The 26,055-nt window shown below is 39.1% G+C and overlaps 2 protein-coding genes across 5 annotated transcripts in view; one reads left to right on the forward strand and one right to left on the reverse strand.

The window, feature by feature from the left end:
• BBS9 (Bardet-Biedl syndrome 9) overlaps nt 1-12,025 on the forward strand; it is a 308,542-nt gene extending 296,517 nt beyond the window's left edge. For all 4 annotated transcript variants that reach the window (XM_050915804.1, XM_050915803.1, XM_050915806.1 and 1 more), the window contains one exon: nt 11,334-12,025. In XM_050915804.1, coding sequence (XP_050771761.1) covers nt 11,334-11,374 — 41 coding nt within the window. In that variant the 3' untranslated portion in view covers nt 11,375-12,025. The remainder of the gene's footprint in view (nt 1-11,333) is intronic.
• Nucleotides 1-26,055, reverse strand: part of LSM5 (LSM5 homolog, U6 small nuclear RNA and mRNA degradation associated) — a 756,742-nt gene that overhangs the window by 476,549 nt on the left and 254,138 nt on the right. The window lies entirely within an intron of this gene.

Raw genomic sequence — 26,055 nt, forward strand, 5'->3', positions numbered from 1 at the left:
TACTTCAAGAGAGATCATTTATTTGCATTAATAGTATTTAATTGATAATATTATACTACTACTCAGAATAAAATGAGAAAATCAGTTAGCAGCTTGAAAAACATATAGTATGAAAATTAGGCTCTACTTCTGCAAGCATTTACATGTTTGAGAATTCCTGTAGGACTCCTTAAGTTCAGTGGAATTACTTATGCATAAACCACCATGCTTGCTGTACCTGACCTTAAATCAAAGATCTTTTTTTTAACTATTTGTGGCATATCCTTTAACTATGTTGGGATTTGGCATTTTGTTTCTAAATGTTCCAAGCCACTGATGTTGTTTAAACTTCTTCCAAAGTTGGAAAGAACTGCAAAGTGATTGATAAATTGAAACACTACACAACAAAAGTTCTCCTTCTCACTGTATTTCAGTGTATTTTCTGGAAATTGTTTACCTTATTGGATCTTTTGGGGTTTTTTTGGTGATTTAGCACGTTTGTCTTTGCTTTCTTAGCTTTGTTCAGGCACTTACCTTATTAGTCAATGAGGAAATAATCTTAACATTACATAACCACCAGAATGAAATAGTTTGCTCTTCCTAGCATCGTTAGTGTCCAGTTCAATGAGAAGCATGTGATGTAGGACAGTTAGCTGTGTTGCACTGTAATTAAACCAACTCATTTACATGACGCAAATTTATTTTGAGCAGTGTCCTTGCAGAAAACAGTAATTTCAACATAACCTGCATTTGTTGTGGGAATCCCATAGCAGTGATGTTTCCTGAAAATTTCTAATGCTGAATTGGCTGTCTATAAAAGTTGAGCATGTTTTCCCTAAAGTCACAGAAAATTATGAAAGCTATATTGCTCTCCTGCAGTCTGACTATACTTAGTTTTTATTGCTTCCTGAGCCCATGAGAAAATCCATAATACATTTTAAACTGTTTCTTTCATCATTCCAGACCTTAGATGTGGGTGTGTTGGCTTCTGCTGCTCTTTCTGGAGGTGCTAAAAGGCTCAGTCCCACAAAGTGCTGCCGTCCTGGTTCTGCTGGTTTTCCTGTGAGATTGGAGGGCCCAGAAATTTCTAGTCATCATTCAGAAATGCACAGATTTGGGTTTTAAGTAATCCTTAATTGGATGATCAAATCTGAGTAGCTGTCCTGGTTTCGGCTGGGACAGAGTTAACTCTCTTCTTAGTAGCTGGTACAGTGCTGTGTTTTGGATTTAGTGTGAGAATAATGTTGATAACACACCGATGTTTTAGCTGTTGCTAAGTAGCGCTTATCCCAAGTTAAGGATTTTCAGTTTCCCATGCTGTGCCAGCAAGCAGGTGTGCAAGAAGCTGGGAAGGAGCACAGCCAGGACAGCTGACCTGAACTAGCCAAAGGGATATTCCATACCATGGAATGTGATGCTCAGTATATAAACGGAGGGGGAGTTGGCTGGGAGGGGTGGGAGGGGTGGATCGCTGCTCCGGCATCGGTCAGCGGGTGGTGAGCAATTGTATTGTGCATCACTGTTGGGTTTGGTTTTTTTTCCTTTTTTTCCCCCCCTCTTCTTTTTTTTGTTATATTCCTTTTCATTACTATTATTATTTTTATTATTATTGTTATATTTCATTATTATTATTGTTAGTATTATATTTTACTTTAGTTATTAACCCGTTCTTATCTCAACCCACGAGTTTTACCTTCTTTCCCAATTCTCCTCCCCATCCCACTGGGAGTGGAGGGGAGTGAGGGAGCGGCTGCCTGGTGCTTAGCTGCTGGCTGGTGTTAAACCACGACAGTAGCTTTACAGTTTTTGTTGTGAGTACTGAAATTGCCATTATAGCTACTATGGCCAAGATATGCCTGGAAATATCCAGGGGTGTAGCAGGGGGTGACTCTACTTCCATCTGTATGAGACAAGACTGGTACCAGTGGAAAGTAGTGGAAATAAGGAGAATTACATTACAGGTCTCTAGTATAGTGAGATATTAAGACAGTTTAGAATACATATCAGATAAAAAATATGAACTGCTATTACATTACCCCTCTATCCCCCAAAAATCATTCTTTGCATTTGCAAAGATAAGATTTTGGGGGGCGGGGGGACACAAAAAACCAAAACAACAACAAAAAAAGCAGATACAGATTTTTGGTGAGCAATAGAAAGGAGTTAAGTGTCTATTTAGAAGAAATTTCATCTGTTACTTTAATACAGGCTCTTTTTATTTTGTTCTTTTGCTTTTAAGCCAACACAAACTTATCAAAAGATTGCATTTGGAAAAAAACTCTTAAAGCATTTTTCTCATATACTGTAGCTTAAAAGGAATGTGTGAAATTCAAGATTGGAAAGTATTACACAAAAGTATTCTTTTTCCTTTGTTTTTTTTAAACACATTTTTCTTCAAACCTGCCTCTCTACCAATGTCTTTTTCCCACAAGACTCCAAAGGAAAAATGACATCAAATGGTAAAATCCTGTTGTATGTTATTTCCAGAAGAATCCATGGAAATCTTGAATATGATTTTATCATTTGCACTGTAATATTCCCTTGTTAAAAGGAGCAACGTACTGAAGAGTATTTGGTTGCTGAATACTTGATGGTAAGCAAAAGCTGATGTTTCTGTGAATATTACAAAACACTTAGGAATTTGTAGCACCTCAGATCTGTTGTATAATAATAGGAGTTAGAAATGGAAAACTCTTGTTATATCAGCTTGACCATCTCCCTGACACCACCAGATTGTTGTCTTCATTGTGATACTAATTTGCAAATGTCATAAGCCATGTGGCTTCCACTGCTTCCCTTGGGAGAATACATGGCATTAGAGCAGCCTTGAATATTCCTTTCCTTGACTTCATCTTCTTGATCCTCTGTTATATCTCTTCGTTGCACTGAACAATTCCTAATGTTGCTTTGCCTTCAGCTATTTTATTTCTCTCCCTCTACTCTTTTCTGTTTTCCACAAAATCACACAATTATTTATGCTGTTCCTTTTGGAATTTCTTCTGTTTTGTCATATCTTTCTGGTACTGAGGAGCCACGGGCTTATGTGTACCGTAGGCTGTAAAGAAAATGTTGGAAATCTCTACTGGAGAAACTGATGTTTATGTACAAAGGTACTAAGTTGTTTTGTGGCCATACAAGTTAAACTTGCACGAGAAGCACAGCACAGGCCCTAAATGCAAGTCTGTATCAGACTAATTGTTCATAAAAAGGTGGGTTTTTTTCCCCCCTATAAACCTAATATGCTTTTTATTCTACGTTTTACTGAAGCTGGTGTTGGATAAAGCTGCATATACTTTGCAGGTACGTATTGTAGCTAAATTTGTTGAAAGCTTCATTCTGACAATTATATCATGCAAATTAAAAGGATAACTGCACTATTTTGACTTAAGATACAGGTACACACTAACAAGAGTAGAGCTCTGAATAACTGGGGATTTTTTAAGTTTCTGACTTGAAGCAAAAAAATTAGAAAATTTGTTATTTTGGAACAACCTCCAATGATCGATTCAGGTTTCTCTTTTTCTCCTCAAATGAAGTCTTTCGCTTAGATTTCATATCTGCTAACTTATTTAAAAAAAACAAAACAAAACACATTGTATTCAAGGAAGTTTATTTGCAGTACTTGTGTGAAATGAAAATTCAAAAGATTTTGAAAATAACAAAAATGCTGTAATTATTTACTTTTTTTAGCCAAATTGATCTGACAAATTCAGCAGAAATTTGACCAATGGTTTGTTTGACCTGCATTTGCAATTTTCTAAGGAAAATCATCTCAGCTGAAAAGTTTGCTCAGTATTAGCTAAAGTTACATAGGTAGATGAGGAATGTTTGAAGTTATACTAACAGGGAGGTTGTAGGTCTTCAGATGTCAATTATGAGCTGCAGCCAACCTATAGGAGTAGAAATTGACTGTAATATATATATCATATCCGTGAAGGATCTTAGATCTTCCTGCAGGCAGACACTGGGTGGCTGTCTCCAGGAATAGGATTCACTGCCATTCATATGAAAATGATGGAAAATCTTGCCCTAAAGCTAACCTACCCCTGGAGTTTTGCCTATCTGTCATGGTGATCGCTTGTCTGGGAAGATAAAGGATTTGTTAATAGTCAGCTGGCTGGTCTGTCTGTCTGGGAAGTCAACAAAACAGCACAATGAATCAAGCAGGCAAAAGACGATTACTATGGCGTTACTTCTCCCCAGGAAGAAGCGAAGAGTTACATCTATGCAAAAAAGACCCTGTTTTTAATATATTATCGTCTGTCTAATCTCAATGTACATGGCCCAAATATTTTTTTTTTTTTCTGACAGCAGATTATTAAAGAGCCAACATTTCTGAAAAGCTTAATAGGATTTTGGATTGCAGTGAATGGGAAGATACAAACGTGACAAAGAATAAATTGAAGCATTGACATTTGTGTGGCCATAATTAGTTAAGTTTTAGATTTGTATTGTGCGTATTTGCCTTAGAAGCCACTGAACTAATTTACTGCGCTAACAAAGGCTGATAGCTAATTAGAAAGAAGGGAGGCTTGGCCACTGAAAAGCAAACTCATTTTTAGGGATTTACTTCCTGGCAAAAAATATCTGTTCCAGCTGAAATGTGTCATTTGTGACTACTTTTTGTGATCATCTCTAAATGAAAACAACCATTTCTTAAAAAATCTGCAGGCTTTCCTAGAAAAATGTCCAGGATTTGATAGGTAATTGTGATAAGCCAGGTATTTGGAGAAAATAGGCATTTTTCATCCAAAATTTTGGCTTCATTGAAATTACACTTCCCACAGTAATGATCAATGACTTCATTTCAGATAGGTAACTGCTTTTTTAAGCAGCTTGTCTTCCTGCAAGCATATTCAGTTTGCTCTGTAATAATTTTTGGATTTGTTTTGTTTTGTTTTGTTCCTGAATGGGGCTTAGAATACTGTTATTAGAGTGCTGCTTACAGAGCTTTACATTGCTTCAAACTAACCAGCATCACATTCCTCTTGTTCTTCTCTCCTTGATATCTATAGATGTAAGCTAGATTCAGTGTTTTGGCAGCTCCTTGTTTCTTACAGAACATGTTTATTCCACCAGTGTGTATATGGGGGGGTGTGTGGGTGTGTGTGTATATATATATATGTGTGACTGGAGTCATTAGAAGAAGCAGCTGTGCACCTTGGGAATTTTTGGTCATGTCACTGGATGTTTTTCCTGATGTTCAAATTTGGTAACTTTTTATTAGAAACATTTCATATGTCTTGGGCTTTTTCCAAATATAAAGCAGAAGAAAGACCTAAAGAAAGCATAGAAACTTTGCAACATTATAAATGTAGGAGTCTGAACTCTACCATTTACAGCTTGAGTACTTGATAATCCCAGGAACTGTGAACTGGTGCACACCTCCTTACCTTACCCAAAACAGATGGGCAGTAATTCAGTCTACTTGTTCATTCCTTGGACCCATTGGTGACAGCTCTAATGCTTTTTAGGTGTTGGGGTTCTCAACAGAAAATTTTGTAGTAGGGATGTGTATGGGTACGTGTGTGTGTGTACACCATATAATGTAACGAAGGTTGAAGACAACAGTATTATGCAAAACAAGCACAGCCTAAGTTATGAATTGTCAGGATAAAATTAATGATAGGGATATTTAGTTGCTGTACTTTGGAAAACAAAGAACCAAATCAAAGAAATTGCCTTGGAAGGGACACTAACTTTTCCTAACATGTCCCTTTTCACAGTTGGCCTGAGTTGCCACAAGCCCATGTCTGCAGAGTCTCCATTGAGGGCTACTGCCTAGGGGCATGAATGCACAAGAACTTTGTAAGGTTTTTTAAAGTTAATAAAAAAAAAAAACCAAACGTGGACACTTGATAAATGTTACCTTTGTCGTTGTTACCTCCTTGTTATCTCCGTTGTGTTACACTGCTATTACATGTCACTATTAAGTCAGAATGACAAAAGGAAGATTTTTAGCAAGTTTTTTTAAGTTTTGTGGGAATAGACCCTGCTATCCCCAAGGTAAGAGCTGCCCCTTCTACCCCTGCTATTTTGTGGTGGTTTAGAAACTTAACTATTGATAGCTTCATATAGGTTGGGCTTGTCATGTTAGTTGCAGTTAGTAGGGGGTATATTTAAGAGTGATGGAAACTGTTGTTTCACATTATCCATCCTGTGATGTATATGGTCCCTTAGGACAAAGAAAAATTCACTGAATGAAGTCCTTGCTATCAGTCACACTACTTCCTAAGCGGAAAGCAAATTTATTTGATTTACACAATTCTTTAATGAATGAGTCAGTCGATGCTTCCCACTCATTCAGCTGCCATCACTCCCCTTTCAGATACAAAACGCTGGTCATTTTAAAATTATGTATGCAGTGATCAGTGAGTCACTGGTGACTTGGGAGGCAATGGTAAGGCTCACTCTCAGTTTATTATTCCATAAAAAGTGATATAGAATACCGATCAAGTTCAGTTTCTCCTGTTAAAGCAGTGTAGGAAAGTTTGTAGCTTGTCCATCATGATGATCAATCTTCTGCACCGCAGCAGAGTCGATGATTTTACACTAATCCCTTTTGCACTCCGAGCTAAACTGTGTCAGTTTGCTTGGGATAAGCAAGATATTGTTACTTTCTTAAACTTTCTGAAAAACCCTTTGGATTGTGTCCATGGAATAAAGATTATATGCTAAGAAAATGGAAGCTGTATATATTTCCTCAAGCAGTTTATAATGATAATGAAAATTATTAGCAGTGAATAGATGGAGTTGTTAAAAAGAAAATTGTCATGATTTTCAGAAATGTGACTTGAAGGTGCTGGGAAAAATCTGTCATCTTTTGTTAACAAAAAAGCAAAAAAGAGTTATTAACTTTGGTCATTTGGAACATTTAGTTTTGGATCAAAAATTTTATGAAAAACAGTTACTTTAAAGCTGTAGTTTGTTTTAAGGCTGTTTTATGTCGGATCTAGAAATAGCAATATTAACCATCAGGCCATGAGACGAGGTGGTTTTTTCCTCTTTTCTTTTAGGTGGGAATAGCTGAAGAAAGTGGTGCCTCCCTTCTCTAACTTAATGTGAACTCAAAATAACTTTTGTTGTCTTGTTATAGCAGCCCTTTTTCTGAGTCACTGTATGAAAAAGAGACTGGGAAGTGTCAAATACTGTAGATCAAACACTTCAAAGCCAACTTTGACTTAGTTTTATGCATGCTTCAGAGTAGACTAATGTACAATAGTATCCAGGAAACTCAGCCAGTAATTCATAAGAGTCCAAAATGTTCTCCTTAGGATGAATCATAGCAGCCTAAGTGATAGGATTGGAGTAGATCCTTTGGGTCATCCAGTTCAAAGGCTGTGTATCTTCCTCTTCACTAATCCCCACTAGGATTTCATCTACCCTATCTTTGCAAACTTCTCGTATCCTTGACTCAGCCACCTCCCTGGATAGTTTCTTCCATTGCCTGATTGTTTAACCTGAATATCTTTAAACCTTACGCTATCATGCTTAGTGTGAACAATTTATGACTACAGAAAACGATCCTTTCTCCTCCCTTCTGCCATCATGCTCAAATACCATCCCTCCCTTTAAATGTTTGTTTGGTTTTTTTTCTCTCTAGCTGCATGAATAATAATTCCAGGAAAGCTGGGGTTTTTTAGCTGTCTTTGGTGCTTCTGTCACTGTAACTGATTTTCTTTGAACTTTTAGTTTTCAAGACTCAAAAATACATTTTGATCTACAAATGAACTTTCTGTGAATCAATGATATGTATGCATTAAGTCATGCTTTTCAAGAGGCAAATTAACATGACTGAGGTATTCTGTGTCTTTGTTTGTAGAAGCTGCTTTCATGAGGGTACTAATGTGCTCTCATTGACAAATACACAAAACAATTTGAGAGACTTAAGTGACTGAAGGTGGAATCTGTTTTTGACCTCAGACAGATGCAATCTCATGTTACTAATCAGGATATTAATTTAATCATATTTTTTAACTCCGTTTTGAAAACTTACCTCCAAAAACTCCTGGGGTTGCCTACTGCAGAGGAGTTAAAATCTATCACGATTATTTCCAAAAGCAGCTTCCCAGTTCATAACTGTGTGGATAAATAGAGATATAAACCTTTTAGTATACATTTGTGTAAGTGTGTGCTCAGACCAGTATTATTCTGATAGGATTTTTGGATGAGCTATAAAATGAAACATTGAGAACTTCATAACGGGGGATATGAAGATGGAAGGAAGCTTTTTGTCCTGATAAAATGAGGTAAAGGAGCCTTAATCTACAGAATTTTTAATTTTATACCCTGTATTTCTTAGGATCTGCCTAAGCTTGTCAGAATATACTGATGATAAACCTCTCTGATGTTAATCATCTCACCTACTGCGATATAGCATGAGCCAGTTAGATCAATGTGAAATTTATGTTGTTCTCCTAGATTACTAATAAATATTGCATGTTGAAAAAATACAGGGTAGAGGTGGGAAGGCTGATTATGGCAAGCCATGTTTTCATACTGCCTCCCATTTTGGAGTTACACAATAAAAATAGCTGCAGTCTGTATGTCACCTGTCAGCTCACCTCTCCCACAGTTTACTCATGTGTTAGTTCTTTGATCCATGCAGAAGTATTCCAGGTTCCCTATAGCCATGTATAGTGCTGTCAGGCAAAGTTGTGTGAAATTGAGGTAAATCCTGCTATATTACTTCAGTTCTGCCAGCACATAATTACAGTTAATGCATTAGGTTTAGTGGATCCACTGTGTTTCATGAGCTTGAAAGTAAGCATTCACATTGCCCATTTTGGCATGGCGATTTGTAGAAATAGGCACAAGGGTTATTTGTAAGAAGTCAATGTCATGGAAATAACAGGTTTTGAAAGCAGTATCTTGGGCACTATTTTATGGCTCAGATCTTGTGTTACAATTTTATAATTACATTTTAATTTTTAACATGTTTTCAGCCTAATAAAGGAAAAGATGCATTAGGCTATTATAGCCTTTTCATGAAGATTCCGCCCCCGCCCCCGATATTTTTGTAAACCTCCTTTCCTTAATTTCTGTGCTGTTATGCTTCTTAGATGTCCTCTAGCCAGTCCTCAAATGTATTGAAGTTGAGGGCACTGTGCAGTGACAGTGTCGCATATCTTAAGTGTACAACTTAGTGGGCAGCGCTAATGCAGAGGTTAGTGCCTCTTGGTCTCTGGTAAATCTGCGGCTGTTCTCTTCAGGTACAAAGAGCTGACCGTAATCATACCACCTTTTTGCTGTTTCTCATCCCAACTATGTGCGTGTCCAGCTTTTGCAAGAGTGTGCAGAAACCAGTTTCATAATTCTTGCAAACTCTTTTCCTTGATTATGGAGGGAAAGTAAGATACTGTCCAGTATCTTTTTATGTAGTACAGAGCTGTAAACACCTCCAGATGTGATCTCAACAAAGGTATATAGTCAGGAACAGTATTAACTGTGAGCTCTGCAGCGGCTGCTACGCTGCATTGAGCTACGTGGGGTATTTCACTGCAAATGCACGTCTTCAACGGCTTTTTCCACTGTGCTACTTCTGCAGGACTTCCCTCAGCAAGTATCTGTGTTTAAGATTGTTATTTCCATGATGTATTTCAAGTGGTATCTCCTTTTATCTTCTCTCAGCCTTGTTAATCTCTTAGTCCTAGAGCAATATTTCTTTCTCCTCTCCAGCATTTGTAGTTCATCTTGTTTCTTATAATCTGCACATTTCATTATCATGCTACCTACCTCCTTCCCCTAGATCATTAATGAAACAAGATAGGACCTGCTGCTGGTCCCTTTGGCATCCCAGCATGTGCTGTGTGATAAGAGTTTTGAACAAAAGAACTACCATTCGAGGGCTGACCTTTGTAAAGCCAAGTCAGCTCTTAACATGGTATTTTTAATTGTCCTTTAAAAAAAAAAAAAAAAAGAAACTTCAGTAAGGGGAACTTCTTAGCCCCTTGGGGGCCTTGGGCTCCCAGCTGTTGCTGAAATTTTACTGCTTTAGTCTTTTGTATCTTGGTGATTTTATCCTTGATCTCCTGCTCTCTTAGCTTCACTGATGCTTTCCTTCAGTTTCAAGGCTTGAGATAAAATTTGTTCAGTTTCAGTAGCATCGGCCATGAAAACCATTGTAAATACTGAAATCCCGAAGCACCAAAAAATATTGATAGTTTAAAATAAAAATTGAGAAAGAAATCTAGATATTTTTGTTCATGTGGAATTGCACGGATCTAAATGAAAGTGTATTCTTTTAAAATTATGTAGATTGTTAGTGCTAAAGCCTGTGTGAATATGATTGTGAAGGCAGTCGAGCTGACAGGCGACTGGTGGCTTGGGTTTAGAAGACCTGCATGCTCAGATTTTTTTCTGCTGACCTGCTGGATTATTTCACTTCACTGGGTGTGTGGGGATTTCAGCCTTCTTCAGAGATGGCTCATAAGGGGGAAAAAAAAAACCAAACCAAACCACAACCCATAAAAGCTGTGTGTTATTTTTATTATTATTCATATATCATTTGGAGATGGTGCCAATTTATTTTGGATTGCTTTATCTTCATTAGAAAAGGATTTAAGTTAAATCATTTTCAACCTAAACTAATAGTGCACATGTAAGAAACTGCTGGGTTAAATAATCACTTTAAATTAAAGTCATGCAAGTATGTGCATATACAAATTTGTGTGATTATCCACTGTTCTTTTTCTCCCTTTTTTTCTTGAAGCAACTTTTTATGAGTTTCTACCCACTTTTCTAATTCTGTCAGGTTCATTATTGCAAAGATTAATATCTGATCCAAGATGGATTCATCTCTTGAACTGATATTTGAAAATAGGAAACTTATACTTCTGGTTTAAGGCAGAAGTTATCTTCAGTACAGGGGTTTTGGTATTTTCCCCTTGCCCAAAGTGTTAGTCTTATATAAAAAATAAAAAAACCTTGTTAAAGAGTTTATGGAGCCTAATTTTCTATTGTTTTGCAATTTGTATTGCCAGTTCTACCTAGAAAAAGGGGCAGGCAAAATGCCAGTAGATTGGAGTAACCGTGTCTCAGATCATATGCCCAGTTGTTCTCTGTCATTTTTTTCTGATGTAAAAGTAGTCCGTGATTTTATAACTTAGACTGTATCATCCATCATATGCATAAAAGAGCTGATGTGAAATTGCCCTTATTGCCTTAATTTTTTGTATTTTCTAAACTTGTGAGTGCTTGAATTTGCAAGTTATGCATTTTTATCCTGTTTTGCATGTAATAAATTGTTTCCTCCAGCTATAACCAAGGCTTTTACAAACTGATGGAATCAACAATATAGTGCATGTGGTTGCCAAGCACACTGAATTTTTAAGCATCTTCTTTCTGCTTTATAGGTTTGTCTGAGGATGCAGCAGAGGAAGCAGAAAAGCCATGAATTCTGAAGACGACCCTCAGGAGGAATTTCTATCTGATGTCAAATGCATTTATAATGCAGCAGTACCAATCCATTTTACTCTGTACTGAATGCAGCTTCCAGAAGGAGAGGACTGTGCTAATTTATACAAAAAAGTTCCGTTCTAATAATTTTGGTTGGGTCTCCCTGCCAACTACTAGCATCCTTTCTGTGAGCAAAGTTTAAGCACTTACCCAACTGTGGTAGGGGTGTTGTGTTACGTTTTGCGATTTATCAGCCCTTCCTAAGGATTCAGTTGATTGATCAAAGACTGTTTACACATAGTTAAAAGCAACCTTTGTTTCAGGATATGTTTTATCTTTTTTTTTTTTAAGATATTCTGAACTGTACCTCCCTTTGAGATTATATTAACATTTGTTATATCACAATTTTGACAAAAAATAACTATCTCATTTCCTTCTGTACTAACAGTCATGATTCCAGACAACTGAATTCACCACCAGAAGAAAAACTGGTAATCCATCAACTTTTTTTTCCCCTCTCTCATTGCTTGTATGGACTCCTGCTCTCTAGAGATATAGAGTAAAATATGGTTACTGGACATAAAGGGCAAACCCTTTTGCCATTAACTATGTCACTATGAATGTGAATAAAGTTTACACTGTAAGTACCTTGAGCACAGCAACACATGGATCTTTTTATGGTTACCTGTGATTTCTGTTTTTCGTGTCAATTAGTTTGTTCTAGTTATGGGTAAGATTTTCAAAAGTAACTAGCAATTTTTGAGTGCCTTAATTTTTATTAATCCAGTTGGAGGGTGCTTTGAAGGTTGAGTTTTTAGAAAGTGCTGAGTATTCACCTTCTGAAAGTCAGGTCCATGCAAGGTGTCTAAAATGAAACACCCAACAACTGAGGCGACCTTTGAGAGGACCTTGGCCCTAGGGTTTGGAAGCATCAGGCTCATGTCTGTATTCCTGAGAGTGAGTTGAGATATCAATAAGAGATACTCGGCACTGAAAATAACTGAGGCTTGGGTCGAGTGTAAAAACAGGCATTTGAACGAGGCCTCTCCTGGCTGTTGCTGGTTCATACCAAAATACAAGTTGCAGTCTTTTGGATGGCAGATACAAAAAGCACTGCTAGTCTCAGCTTAGTTTCTGGTGGATGTAATTGCATGAGCCATCTCTGCATCCCACGCTCTTGTTGGTTTCCTCAACAGGGGTTCACCAGCTCCCTTTCTAGCTGTAGAAGAGGTCCCTCCAATTCAGCAGAGGTTGTGACAGTTGCTGTGGTTTGTGCTACCTTGATCTGTGGATAAAAAGGAGACATTATTTTTCAGGATGTCTTAAGCCATCAACCTTCATCATCTCCATATCTACTTTCAACCTCTTTGCATCCACCCCCAAAACAAAACTAGCTTTGCACCACTTGTGCATCTGCTTAACCCTCCGGTCCTACTCTGGCTCAGTAAACATGATATAACCATGTTTCATGGAGCCTTTTTCAACATGTTAGCTATTAAATAGAGCTAAGTGGCTAGGGAACTGGGTAAGGCTTCTGATAACTCTAGGACTGAAGTGGGCAGCAACTCCCAATAAAAATGACTCTGTCCCCCGGGAGACCTCAGATATCTACAAGTTGCGGGGCCAGAAATCTTGCTTCTTTCCCAGGAGGGAAAAATCCTACCCCCTGCTTGTTATGGAGTGATTCTGCTGGCTGACTTTTCTTCACTCTGATCTCTCCCCCATGGTTTTTGTCAGGAGGGTCGTATCCAACCCATTGTCAAGGTACCCTGCTGCGTTGCGAAAATTACACAATAAAATAATCTCCTGTAGTCTCTGTACACACCTCAATGACCAAAGAAAATCCATGGAGAACTAATCAATTACTGTAGCTATTAGGCTTAAACTTTAACTATAGATCTCAAATCTTCTTTTGTCCTCTTGTCAGCGGCTACTAGGTAATCTAGAAAAATCAACCACAGTTACTACTGAAAGCCCATACCATAATGGTGTAGAATCCTGGACCAAAAAATCCTAAGCTATAGGCGAATAATACAGCTGGAAAGCATGCTACTATGAGACTTCTGTGAAATATATTACTCTGTTATAATTACCATTATTGAATGTGATCCCAGTGCTCAGAGCTGCCTGGCTTCATTGGGAGTTTAGGGTAAACAACAAGTAGGCACTCAGGTCAATTATATCATCCACTCTTATTTAAGTTATTTTCTGTCATTTTAAGATGTAAGGCTCAGAAGCACTCTTATTTGCCTTTTCTGCTCCATGCTTTGTAAAATGAGGTCTCATGAGAATAGTTTTACAGAAAGGGGAAAACATACTGGTAATAAAGAGGGGAGGGAAAAAAAAAAGGTAGAACTGTCTATAGTAGTAATGTATGACCTCTTTGTATATTGCACTAAATTGCGGTATTTGATAGTATCATCAGGATTTAAAAGTTGCATTGAGTAAAAATTACTTAGTTTCCCCCAATGCCAAACAGTCCATCTAATTCAGAGGAAGGAAGTCATTGAAATGTAGTCATTTACGCAGCAGGCTAAGAGGAAATACTGTAAAGTAATTCTTAGCAGTTCTCAAATGTAGTTTGAATTTTTAAGAAAGTTCTTTTTGGCTGGAAAAAAATCAGGCCAATTACAGGAAGTTTTAAAGTTAGAGAGATGGCCAACTGAAAAATGTAAGGAAACATTGCTAGTTCGGGGGGACCAAATGTTTGGTTCTCATCGATGATGTTCCTGAGGCCAAGAAAGACATTGCTGGCCAATCAAACTATTCTGGACAGGATTTTAGAGTAATGCCTGGTCAGCTGTTCTGGTCAGCTTAAATATGCAGCCTGTCTGCACATTTAGCTATTCGAGGATAATTTTATATGTTTAGGTGGCTCACAGAGAAAAATGAATTTTAAATTAACATTTTATTGCAATTAATTTTGTATACGTATATCTAAAAGGGATTTGTGACATTTTGAAAACCACACTGTGAGTCATGCAACTTTATTATATTTGCGCTATAGCACTTTGAAATGCATTTTCTAAAGTAAGTCCTAACATAATTTTTTTTTTTTTCTGTTAAACAGGTAAATACTTCTAGAGTTTATTTTCTTGGTAGAGTCTATTTTCTGAATGTTATTGTCCAAGGGCTTTTCTTTCATTTTGTTTTTGTGCTGTTGCAATTTAGAAAAACAGATTAAAACAATTACTGCTCTGATGACCAAAATCTGGAGGTCTGGGCTCTGCTGATCTTTTGGGCTTTGAACACAATGCTGAGTTCAAACTAAGACTGTGGTTTCCAGCCCCAGATTGATTGTTCTGTCCAACTATTATTAAACTATGACACAGAAAAACATTACTTTCAGGGGGCTGGGTTTCGCTTTATACTGTCTTGTCTTTTTCTCTTCTTCAGCATTTACTGTACAGCAAGCATTAGAGAAAAGTTTCAATATTCTTGTATTGCTTATAAAGAGTAATTTACTGCCATAAACTGAAATTTGCTGAGCAGAGATTGTATGTCTGTGTGAAGTCCTTCCAGCATAAAAAAAATACAGGGTATGCATCATATTGATTAAGTATCTTTCCTTCTTATCAGAATATCCTGTTTATAAATAATCTATGAAAAAAACTGCTGCAAAGGTGCTGTAAAATATGACGTACTTCTGAAACCAAGCTTCTGTATTGCTTCTTTATTTGAAACTAACCTTGAGCTTCCCATAGGCTTGTTTGTTGCCACCCCTTGACATCATGCTGCTTTGTTCATTTACTCCCTTGTAGCGTAAGGTTCCTCCAGTATCTATGTGGTGTCTTCATATGCTGTTTGCAGGTGACTTGGTTCCTTTGCAGCTCAAAGGTGAAGTTTGCATAGCGTTCCGCTGGTTCATGAGGCTTGATCGTGTTGAGGGGACAGAATGCCCTCAGGTCCTGTTGAAACAAGTGGGAGGCTGAGGCACTCAGTGTCCACAGGGCTAGGCTTATAATTAGCAAAAGTGACCCAAGCCAGAAGTGTTTTTGAATACATTGTTTCTATGAGAATTTATTCTAATGTTGCAGTAGACCAAGTTCAACACAAGTTTGATATTTATATAAAGACTGAAAACCATTGCTTGGTTTAGAGTCTGAAACTCCTCTCTACTTGTCCGTCTTCTGTCTTGTAAATTCTTATAATGGTCAATAGTATCAGGAATGATTATTTCTGTCCTTCTTTGCAAGATAGCTAGCTGTTTGCTGTATAGAAGCTGTTAATTTGGGGGAATATGCTTTATCCAGGAGACCAGCAGATCACAGCAGAGACACCTAGCGCTTTTGTTAGCATTAAATGTATAGCGAGTGATGTAGTTAATCATAGGATGGAAGCATAACCCAGTTAATTGATTTGACCTGGTGTTCTCTGACAGTGTGTCCTGATCTCTGTATCTTTACATCTGCTATAGCAAGGAGTACAAACAAATGCAACATGCAAGCACATTTAAATAAGTATAATTGCTATTTTAAAATACTGTGGTATTTTCCAAGAGTTTCATGTTGTCGAAAGCAGGAAAGGGAATAAAATACCATTATATTTTCATATGCACTCATTGTAGGTTAATGTTTCCTTCGCATGCATTGTCATGTGCTTAGATTTACTGTGTGCGTATGAGGCATCCATGCTTGCAGATGAGCCTGCTGTATTGAAGATTTCAATATCCATCCTCATTCTTAAAATGAAAAGATTGAGCAAAATCATGTTTTTATAGCGGGAAAAAATCACAAAAGTAACCACGAGCCCTGGAAGAGATCGACACTCTCAGGCTACAGTATGTAAATTGATGTTCGCTCTAATGGGAGTATTTTCCATTTGATATAGCATGAGCATATTGTATTATTCACTTGTTTGCTAGCACCACTTTAACACTACACTCTCATCATAAAAAAATATTTCTTTTGGAAATTATTTTTGGCAAAACCAGTTAAGACTCCAAGCAAAATGATAACCATGTTTGATAAGATATTTTGATTCATCCTCATAAGCAGAACAGAGGCTTGGAGTGCTTCCTAAGTGGGAATGATCACTGCAGATCATAGCTCACCCTCCACCACAGCTCCAGCTGGGTGCAGACTGACAGCGTGTTCAGCTGCAGAAACAAGGTAAAAGCGGTTCCGATTATGTAAGCTGTTGCCTGATCAGAAATCCTGAAGGGGAGGTCAGTCATCCCGAGTCATTACTGTAACCTGATCAGAAGCCCAAATCTACTTTCATTGAATTTAACTGAGTATTTTGCCATTGATTTTGACAGGAGAGCATCCATACTCTTCTGCTGGAGGCTGCATGTCATAATAAGATGACATATAAGCACCATTTAACTCCTAGCAAGATGATGTAATAAATTATGAGGGTCACCCCAAAAAGTACTATTCCCAAAATACAATATGCATAAGGGTTAGCTAGTCAGTATTAATTAAACAGCTGCTGCATTCCACCCTAGAAGTGGTTGCTTCTCTGTAGAGAGTGATGCTGCATGTGAAATAGGCCCTTGCAAAATAAAACCCCAGAGCATTTTATACGTTACTTCAGCCACTTGTGAGATGAAGTCACTCTCAGGATGATGTATAGCAGCTTTTCAACAACCAAAGCAGCACTATTAAGTAGTTTAGGAAATCAAGCAATGAACAGCATGCTTCCCTTCTGCTCCCCAACTGAGAGAGTATGGGAGGGAAGTATTTCCAGGACACGTCCTATTAAGAAGAATGCACTTACTTAATTTGGCATTTGATCAACAGAAAGCTTGGCCCTCTATCTTTTAAAAAGTTGCTATGGTTTCTCTAAATTGATATTATTGTTGTTGTTGTTATTACTATTTCCTGAATTTCATGTACTATTCAAAAATTGGCACCTCCAGTCTCCTCTCATTATACTGAGACATTTTATCATTGTTAATGAATGTAGCATAGGTGCTATTCTTAGACAACCTTAGGAAACAACAAGGGTTTTGATCCAAGGATGGCTTGGACCAGTCCTCCTTACTTGGCTAAATCTGATGAGACTGGATCGCAAAGTCTACAGTGTGTTTGGGAAAGAAATAAGTTTTTATTGTATTGATTTTATTACTTCATTCATTTTAAAGGATAGACCAGTTCCACAGCATCTTGGAAGTGTTAGAGAATATATGAAGAAGTTGGTCTATAACAGATGATATTCCAATTCATTATGAAGCAAGCATTCAATAATTAATAGTTACTTCAAGTGCCCACAATATATTATAATCATGGTTGGATTCAATTACAAGAGACATAAAGGGGATTATTGTACTTTTTCTTCCCCTGATGGTATAATGAAGTGGAGGCAGTTGGGATCCATAAATATTGGAGAACAGTCAAGTTGCTACATATATAACAGGAACTGCTTTTCCAGCTGTCTGGATGTGTAGTGTCTTCCTTCTGCTTGAGCAATGACTGTACCTAGGAACTGGTGAGAATACAGCTTGATTAACATGCTGTGATTGCTTCTGATCCAGTAGAAATAAAGAGAGTTTCTCTTGGCAGCATATTTGAGTGCCATGTTGCTGCATTAAGTAGATATTTCATGGTGGTACGGCACGTATCTTTTCATCATGACACTGGACAGCTGCTTTGTGGACTTCAGGGTGCAAGTCCCAAAAGCAGTTGGGAGGTGTGTGACTTGAGGGGAGTGTTTTGCCCATTGCTCTGGGCAACAGTATTTCATTTGTAAGGATGTGCCCCTTCTGGCAGTGACTAGAAGGCCTGGGAGGAGGAAGAGGAGACCCAAGGAGCTGGTTTCCCAGCAGGATCGTGTCCTAAAGCTCCTATGCCAGCTGCCATGGAGAAATGTATTCTCCTGAGAAGAGGAATCCTGCCTCACCTGGGTAAGACTGTGCCCCCAGGATTAGTGCATTCGGGTGTTTCGTGGTCAGGCAGCAGGGCTGGATGCAGTGATAACAACGAGCCTGACATCAGTAAAAGAAGACTGAAAACTAATGCTTCTGTGGCCAAACAACCAAAGAAGAGTATGGACAATATGACTGGCCTTTCAGAATAGCTAATGGTTTATCATTGCTGTGTCAGTTGTACCTATCGAGTCCCACACTACTGCGAATCAAGAGAATGAGAGTCACAGGAAAGCAAGGTCCGAGCGGAAGTGGATGATACTTCCTCACTGCAGGCAAGCAGGACTGGAGAAGGTAAAGGGTGGTCTTCTATGTAGGTGCTATAAGTGACTGTCGTGGTTTAACCCCAGTCAGCAACTACGCACCACGCAGCCGCTTTCCCCTTCCCCCTCCCAGTGGGGTGAGGAGGAGGAAAGGGAAAAAAAAAAAAGTAAAACTCATGGGTTGAGATAACAACAGTTTAATAACTAAAGTAAAATATAATACTAACAATAGTAATAATGAAATATAATAATAATAATAGTAATGAAAAGGAATATAACAAAAAAAGGAAGGGGGGGGGAGAAAAAAAAAAAGTGATGCACAATGCAATTGCTCACCACCCGCTGACCAATGCCCAGTTAGTTCCTGAGCCACAATCCGTGCCTCCCGGTCAACTCCCCCCAGTTTATATACTGGAAATTTGGGGATCGAACCCGCAGCCTTTTTGCATTATTAGCACCATGCTCTAACCAACTGAGCTAACCACTGGGCATGGCATTCCATGGTATGGAATACCCCTTTGGCTAGTTCAGGTCAGCTGCCCCGGCTCTGCTCCCTCCCAGCTTCTTGCACACCTGCTTGCTGGCAGAGCATGGGAAACTGAAAAGTCCTTGGCTTAAGATAAGCGCTACTTAGCAACAACTAAAACATCAGAGTGTTATCAACATCATTCTCACACTAAATCCAAACCCAGCACTGTACCAGCTACTAAGAAGAGAGTTAACTCTGTCCCGGCCAAAACCAGGACAGTGACGTTGGCAAAAACAAGGTGGAAGAGAGTTGTGAATGTGTAGGTGGTTATAGATTGTGGATGGTATACACTTAGTGTATTAAGAATTGATTTAAGTTTTCTATTTTTGTCTCTTTTTTTAACAAAGTCATTCTACATTCAGCATTCATTAGCTCATCTCATGGGGAGAGGAGTCCTTCCTTTGCTTTTAGTCCTTTTCATCATCCACATTTTTGTAGATAGCAGTCACTCTTGCAATCATGTCATTCACTTCTTTTCCTTTTTGCTTCTTTTTTTTCTACCAGATCCCATTGACCATAAATAGATGATTTTGCCCAGCAGCACTTTGTAGGTGTGTTTTAAAATCCTGAAAGAAGGAAAACTTGCAGCAAAATGAGTGTTTTGGTTAAACCTTTGAAATACAATGTAGCTATTCTTCTCTGGGTTGAATAACATTGCTTTCAGCATCAGGAAAATAATGAATGGAAAACCAAATGTGCTCTAAAGAAGTTGAAGCTTTTTTTAAAGGGCCACTGCCCAAGTATGTCATCCAACAGAGGAAAGTTGGTAGCTGCATTGTTTTTTGTATGACGGCTATGCAGACGGTGATGTGATACCTTTTATTGGGCTAACCAAAGTTAAAATTAGAACTGAGCAAATAAATCCCAATGAGTAACAGAGTTCATGCATTTAACCTTTCTTGCTTCTCATTAAGATCAACTTTTTCAAACCTGGCCACTGATTTTTGGCTTCCAGTTTACAGCATGCCAAGAGAGGACCTAATTGCTAAGCCTGGTGAGCTTCCTACCTTCAGCTTGACAATTTTGATTGCACAAAAACTAATAGGCACAAAAATACAATCTGGTCCTACTTGTTCAGGATTATTGCACTGGCCAGAAAAACAATTTCTACAAATGCTCTTCCACCTCTCTGTCATTTGGAGATACCCAGTAGGCAAATCTGAACCGTGAGTGTTTAGATGAGTTAGGCTTCTTAGGTCTCAAACCAGTGGGCATGTCCATCCCTCTGTGGCTAAGCTAGGAAGCGAGTTCGGGCATTTACCTGTATGTTTATTTGGGTTGCTATAGTAGAGCTGGGGAAGACTTTATGATAATATCTATGGAAACCTGCATGCACTGTGACTTTTTGCATAGAGGTTTGTTACCAAATCATTTCCATGCTGACTTCTGATTGAAACTTGTTCCTCTCTTTCTCCCTCTGTGGTCATTGCCTCGCTACTGTAAATTTGTAGGTGCTCCCACAGTCACCAAATTTAAAGACAAATTATTCCTTCTCTGTATCACTTTTACGCCTGCCAATAGCTACCTCTCCTTCAAAACCATCCATGCACTACTGCAAGTGAAGTGAGCGGCGCAGCAGAGGTAAGCAGATCAAACCGCCTGTGAATAGCGAAGTTGTGTAACTCTCACTGATTCAGCATCCAGCGGGTCTGGCGGAGCAGTTTCCAAAATGGTAAACTTACCAGAATGGCCAGAGGACATTTTTGTTCAGAAAAAAAAAACACCCAGCCAGAGGGTATAAGCAAAAGGAGCACCCTTCTCCTTCTTCATTTCTTGTGCCTACTTCATCGTTACTGGAGGCTAGACTGTTAGTCATGTGGCTTCTGCGATGAGAGGATTGTGGGTTTGACTTTCAGCTAGGACAAACCGAAAGTGGGGTAGTTGAGGCTCTGACAGGGTGCCTAGGCAGCCCCAGAGCCATGCACTAGCCCTGGTCCCTTTCTGCCCACACATGCACAGGCTCCTCTGTGCTCCTGAACAGGGCAGAAGCGGGGATGCTGTATTACTTCTCAAGGGTGAATCTCCTGCTCCAGCAGGAGAGGCTGCATCTGCAGTCAGGCTGTGCCAGCATCCCTCAAGACTCGCCATGGATTCCCCCAGCTCCGTGCCTCCGCCTGGCTCATGTCAGAGGTGTCATCTGGCTCGCCTTTATATATTTTCCACCCTTTGTAAACTATAGCACCAGGTGGTGCTTAGAAAACACTCATAAACCGGTATAGTAGTTTTTTGCCTCTCCTTACAGGCTCCCACATCTCTTCATCTTCACTGTGTGCCCACAGGGATATTTTTGGGTTAATGTACCACACTGTCTCTGCTAGGCGTGGCTCAGTCCCTGTCCTTTCCCTCGCTAAGGCCTGCGTTATCAAAACTAACTGATAATTTGGATTGCACTCGTTTTTTAGGTACCCCAATTAAATTTGAGGCCTGTGGCTCAGTCTGGGAACCCAGAAAGTGAGACTCCAGATTTGGAGAATTTGGTTGCAGGTGAATAGAGCTATTGTTTGGCTGCTCCCGTGCTCGTACCTTTGCAATCTGGCTGGATCCCGCTAGCTGTGAAAAAATACTTAGTTTGCATTACACCTCTTCTAGGAGAAAACAAAGTATAGCTTTCAGAGCCATCTTTTCTTCCTCATTTCTTCTAGTTTGCATCATGTAAATTCAAACTGTCTTGTCTTAATCCTTTTCTGCACTTGGGCCAGCAGCCGAAAGCCTGCGAAAGTATGTGCATTTTATCCTCTGTGTGCTCTGCAGAAACAGCTTTACAAACCACAAAGACTATTTTAAAATAAATGGCCATTTTTTGAAATCCTATCATTACAAAGCTGAGACTCGATTGTTGTCCTCTGAGTGCTTCATAGTGGCAAAATTCCTGCATTTTGGGAATTGTGCTGTCTATTCATCCAGTTGGAGTGAATCCAAAAGCAAAGTGTGGAACCCTTGTGAGCACTGGCTAGTGCTCACAATGTTACTTTCTCTAATAGATAGCCTGTGTTGTCATTTTGTGGAATGTTCAGATGTCAATTCATCGTTATTTGTGTGATGATGTGTGGGGATGATTTTTTTATTTTTAAATAAAGATGCACAGATCTTTAAAAAGTCCAGTTGCTTTCATTACTTCTGGCACAACAGAACTAAAAGCAGCTCCACTGTGGGGCGGCGAAACCCTCAGTTCTGTGATTTATTATGTGATATTTTTCTTTCTTAATATGAACATTTATAAAGGTAAACACATGCTTCAAAACAAGTCCATCTAAGAAAGTAATTGTGAAAGTTAAGAAATACCATCCTGGATGATCTCTTAGGGAAAGGTTGGGGTCTCCATCCTGCAGGTGCTCCACACCGTGCGTGTCCCCAGGCAAGCCATCCAAGCAATGCCAGCAGGCAGCCAGGTCATGCAGCTTGCTTGGCATAGTCTGTAAGTAGGGGGGCAGCCTCGTGCCTTTTCTCCGAAGGTTTCCAGTTGGACTTTCGGGTTTGTTTCTGCCTAGCTTCCATGAAACCACTGGCTCCCAAGGAAAGCCTGGGAGACCCCAGACACTGACAGCTGCTTAGCTGAGTTTGTGGATTAATTTAGGTCTGGCACCAGTTTGAATGTGAGGGCTAACTAAAGGGGTTGCAACCGGGTGGGGTGTCCTTGGCTTCTCCAGGGACCATGATTACATCCCCCCAGGCTGGAGGTGTGGCTGTCTGTGCGCACAGCACTCACTGCTGCCACTTTCAGAGGGCTGCGGACCCAAATTCCTCCTCCTGGGGGCCCCTTGGGAGAAGAGACCTGTTCCTTGGGTAACCCAACACAGAGTGAACCTGAACACAGGGACATACCGATGGTGTAGTTGCCTCGCTTTTGAAGGATGTTATCCTGGCTTCCTCTGGGGACCTGCTGCAACAAGTGCTTACAGGAGGGCCTTCTGCCCATGATGTGATTATTCTTATTGACCTCATTGGGGCTGCTCTGATGTGTGAATGTTTCCCGGGGAAGGGTCTAAATTATGTGGTCTATTAGCACGGTGAGCAGTTTCCAAAGTACTTCCAGCACCGTAATGTTCTTTTTGTTTAATAATAGCTGTCTTATTTATTGTCAGACTTCCATACCGATACAAACTATATTGCAGCCATACTGACTGACTTCAATTTGATCAAAACCTAACAATATTAAAGCCAATTTGATCAAAACCTAACAATATTAAAACCAGTTAGAATTCTAAGTGACTTGGTAAAGAAGTAGCTCTGTGTTGTTTTTCAAACTAGCTTAATTAAAACCCCAAATCCCCAAAGCTACAAATTCTGCTCTGAAAATAGTTTATCACCAACCAGCCTCTCACAAGACATCATTTTGTATGTCAGAATACCTGCCAGCCACTACCTTGAGACTTCAGAGTCTGTGTTTAAAGATACCTAAAATAAATAGCATACACCACATGTAAATACATATTTAAAATTCTGTGAAGCTTTAAAACTGTTGATTAATTGTTTTCTTTGGTCACAAGTAATTCAGCTGACTCTCCTGGGTTTAACCTGCTAATATATACAAGACATGTGACTGATACTTTCCCAAAGTAAATACTATTCCCTGTCTCTGTTCACCTCATGCTTCTAAATGATGTATTTAGAGGTATGCTACTGTCAGAGAACTTGGGGATTTGGCAGAAACCCCCTGCAGATCTGTGTAATGACACCGAAAGCCCACCTCTGGCACGTTTAATGATGCTCTCATCTCCCCCTGAAAGAGCCTTAGATAGCTGAGAGGCAATTAGATGAATTACACTGCCTTCTGGAAGTACATTTTTTCTCTTGCCCAAGTGGCTGTGTGTTTTCTTTTTGGTGAAGGTCTGAGATTAATCTGACTTGGGTGAATCAGTAGCAAAATGAGACGGGTTTTTAACAAATTTCTACTGTGTTATTGCTAGTATACTTGCTTATTTCTGCATTTTTGTGTACTCTTGTCTACTTTTGGGTTTAAGCACATGCAGAATATCCAGGGTTTAATTAGTCAGATTGGTGGACAGTTCAGTATAATTATTAAATCTTGTAGTATTGCTTCTTTAATAATGGCTATATTACTCATTATGAAACTGCGTAACTAGCAGAAGTTTCAACAGATCAGTGCAGGATTACCCTGATTTGCTCATGTATATTATCTGAATATATCCTGATGGTTGGAGCTGAAAAAGACTGCTTATGAGTGTCAGTTCATTGCTCTCTGTATGTTTGGTATGTCAGTCAGTAGGACAGATCAGGTACTAATGCTTAAATGAGTGTACTTCATTTAAATGAGAAGCCAAGAAGAAATAGTAGGGAGGATTTCTTACCTATACCAGCTGTAATGTTGCATAGCCAATTTTCTTAAGAAAAAAGTATTCAGTAAATTGCTTAGGCTTTGTATCTGGAAAATAACAATAAATAGGTGTTCTTTGTAAAACTGTCTTTTGTTTTGTTTCCAGATAAAATAAGGCATGTTGTACTAATTGCAGGGACAGTAAAAGCAAATGCCCTGTACAGCCAAAGCCAGATGAGTGAAAAGAAAAAGCACGTTCTGAGAACAAACCAAGAGAGCATTTCGCTCAGCGTAGGAGCAAGACGTTAGCACATATGGGTTAGATTGCTACAACCAGATCTGCGGTTCAGGTTAATTGTGGAAGCAGCTCCAGCTCATCCCGGCTCTGTGGCTGCCGGCTGCAGGGCTCTGCTCTCCCAACACTGCCACCTGCCAGCAGCTGCACCACACAGCAGCTCGTCTTTTTCGCCTGCCGTTGTCGACAAGCTGGAACTTTTTCTTATAGATGACTTAAAATTAATGGCCCTTAGTCTCCTCTCACTCATTTGAGTGTGAATGAGGGCACCCATGTGAAGGAGAGGAGGCTCCAGCTTGATGTATTTAATTCCTCAAGCATCACCTCTGAGTTTTTAAGCCTTTAGTTATCGTTCAAAAAAAGTCCTGGGAGAAATTCTGCTGTAAAACAAGACCGGCAGCAGGAGGAATGAACTCACCGGGTAGAGCCTCAGTAGGTGAAGTGATGATCTTACAGGATGCATGCCGTTGGAAACTTGTCTTTTAGCGAAAATGCGAGCTTTTGCCTTTCTGTGCTTGGTAGGAGCAGCTGCTTTTGAACTGGATCCTGGCTGGAGGGCAAAATCTTCTGTCAAAATAAGCATGTCTTTTCTTTTGGGGAGGCAGGGGGGGCGTCAAGAATTTCTGCGCATGCAGAGCAGCGCTCTCTAGTACAGAGAGGGTCCATCCTCATCTGCAATCATCAATCTTCCATTTTATAAAATGTTTCCAGAGTACTCCTTGTTTGTTGCATTTATTAGCTAGTATAGCAGCTGGTCAAAATGCAGGTTTTGGTTTGTCTCACAAATTGAAAACAAAGAAGTACCTCATGTATGTCACTCTTCATGTGATTTCATTAGCTCTTATCCTTTATCAGACACAGCAGATGTTCAAGGGTAAACCTAACACAAAAACACATAACTCACACAAAATAATTTTTATGATCTCTGGAAGACAAACTATTTACAGCAGTGAAGTAACAAAAAGGAATACGAGCATATGCCACTTCATTCTGTTTGCTTGGCCTATGGCCTCTTGAATAGCTTCTGCTGGGAATCCCATGGTTAAGACGGCATCAGCATTTCTGTTATAATTTGCTTTTTTTGTTGTTTTAGCATATTTGATATGGACTACTGCAGCAGTCCATTGTCTCCATATTGGAGTGATACTTCCTGCTGCATACAAGTATTTTTCAGTTTGGGGTACTGGTGGCATTTATATCCAGTTCAGTTTATGCTCTGTTCGTTTGGTTTGCATTTGTATGAATAGAGATGATGAGGATCATTTTGAAGACTTTTGCAATGAGAAACTCCCTTTTGTAAGGCTAACTTTTTTGAGTTCTTAGAAAATATAATTTAAACAATAGAAGTATGCAAGTTTGACTGTGCCAGGATATTCTATGTTAATAAACTTTTAAAATGTTACTCATTATCTTTATCTTGCCACAAATAAATTAAATGCTTTGCATGTT

The sequence above is a fragment of the Gymnogyps californianus genome, chromosome 2 (assembly GCF_018139145.2).
Source record: "Gymnogyps californianus isolate 813 chromosome 2, ASM1813914v2, whole genome shotgun sequence".
Lineage (NCBI taxonomy): Eukaryota > Metazoa > Chordata > Aves > Accipitriformes > Cathartidae > Gymnogyps > Gymnogyps californianus.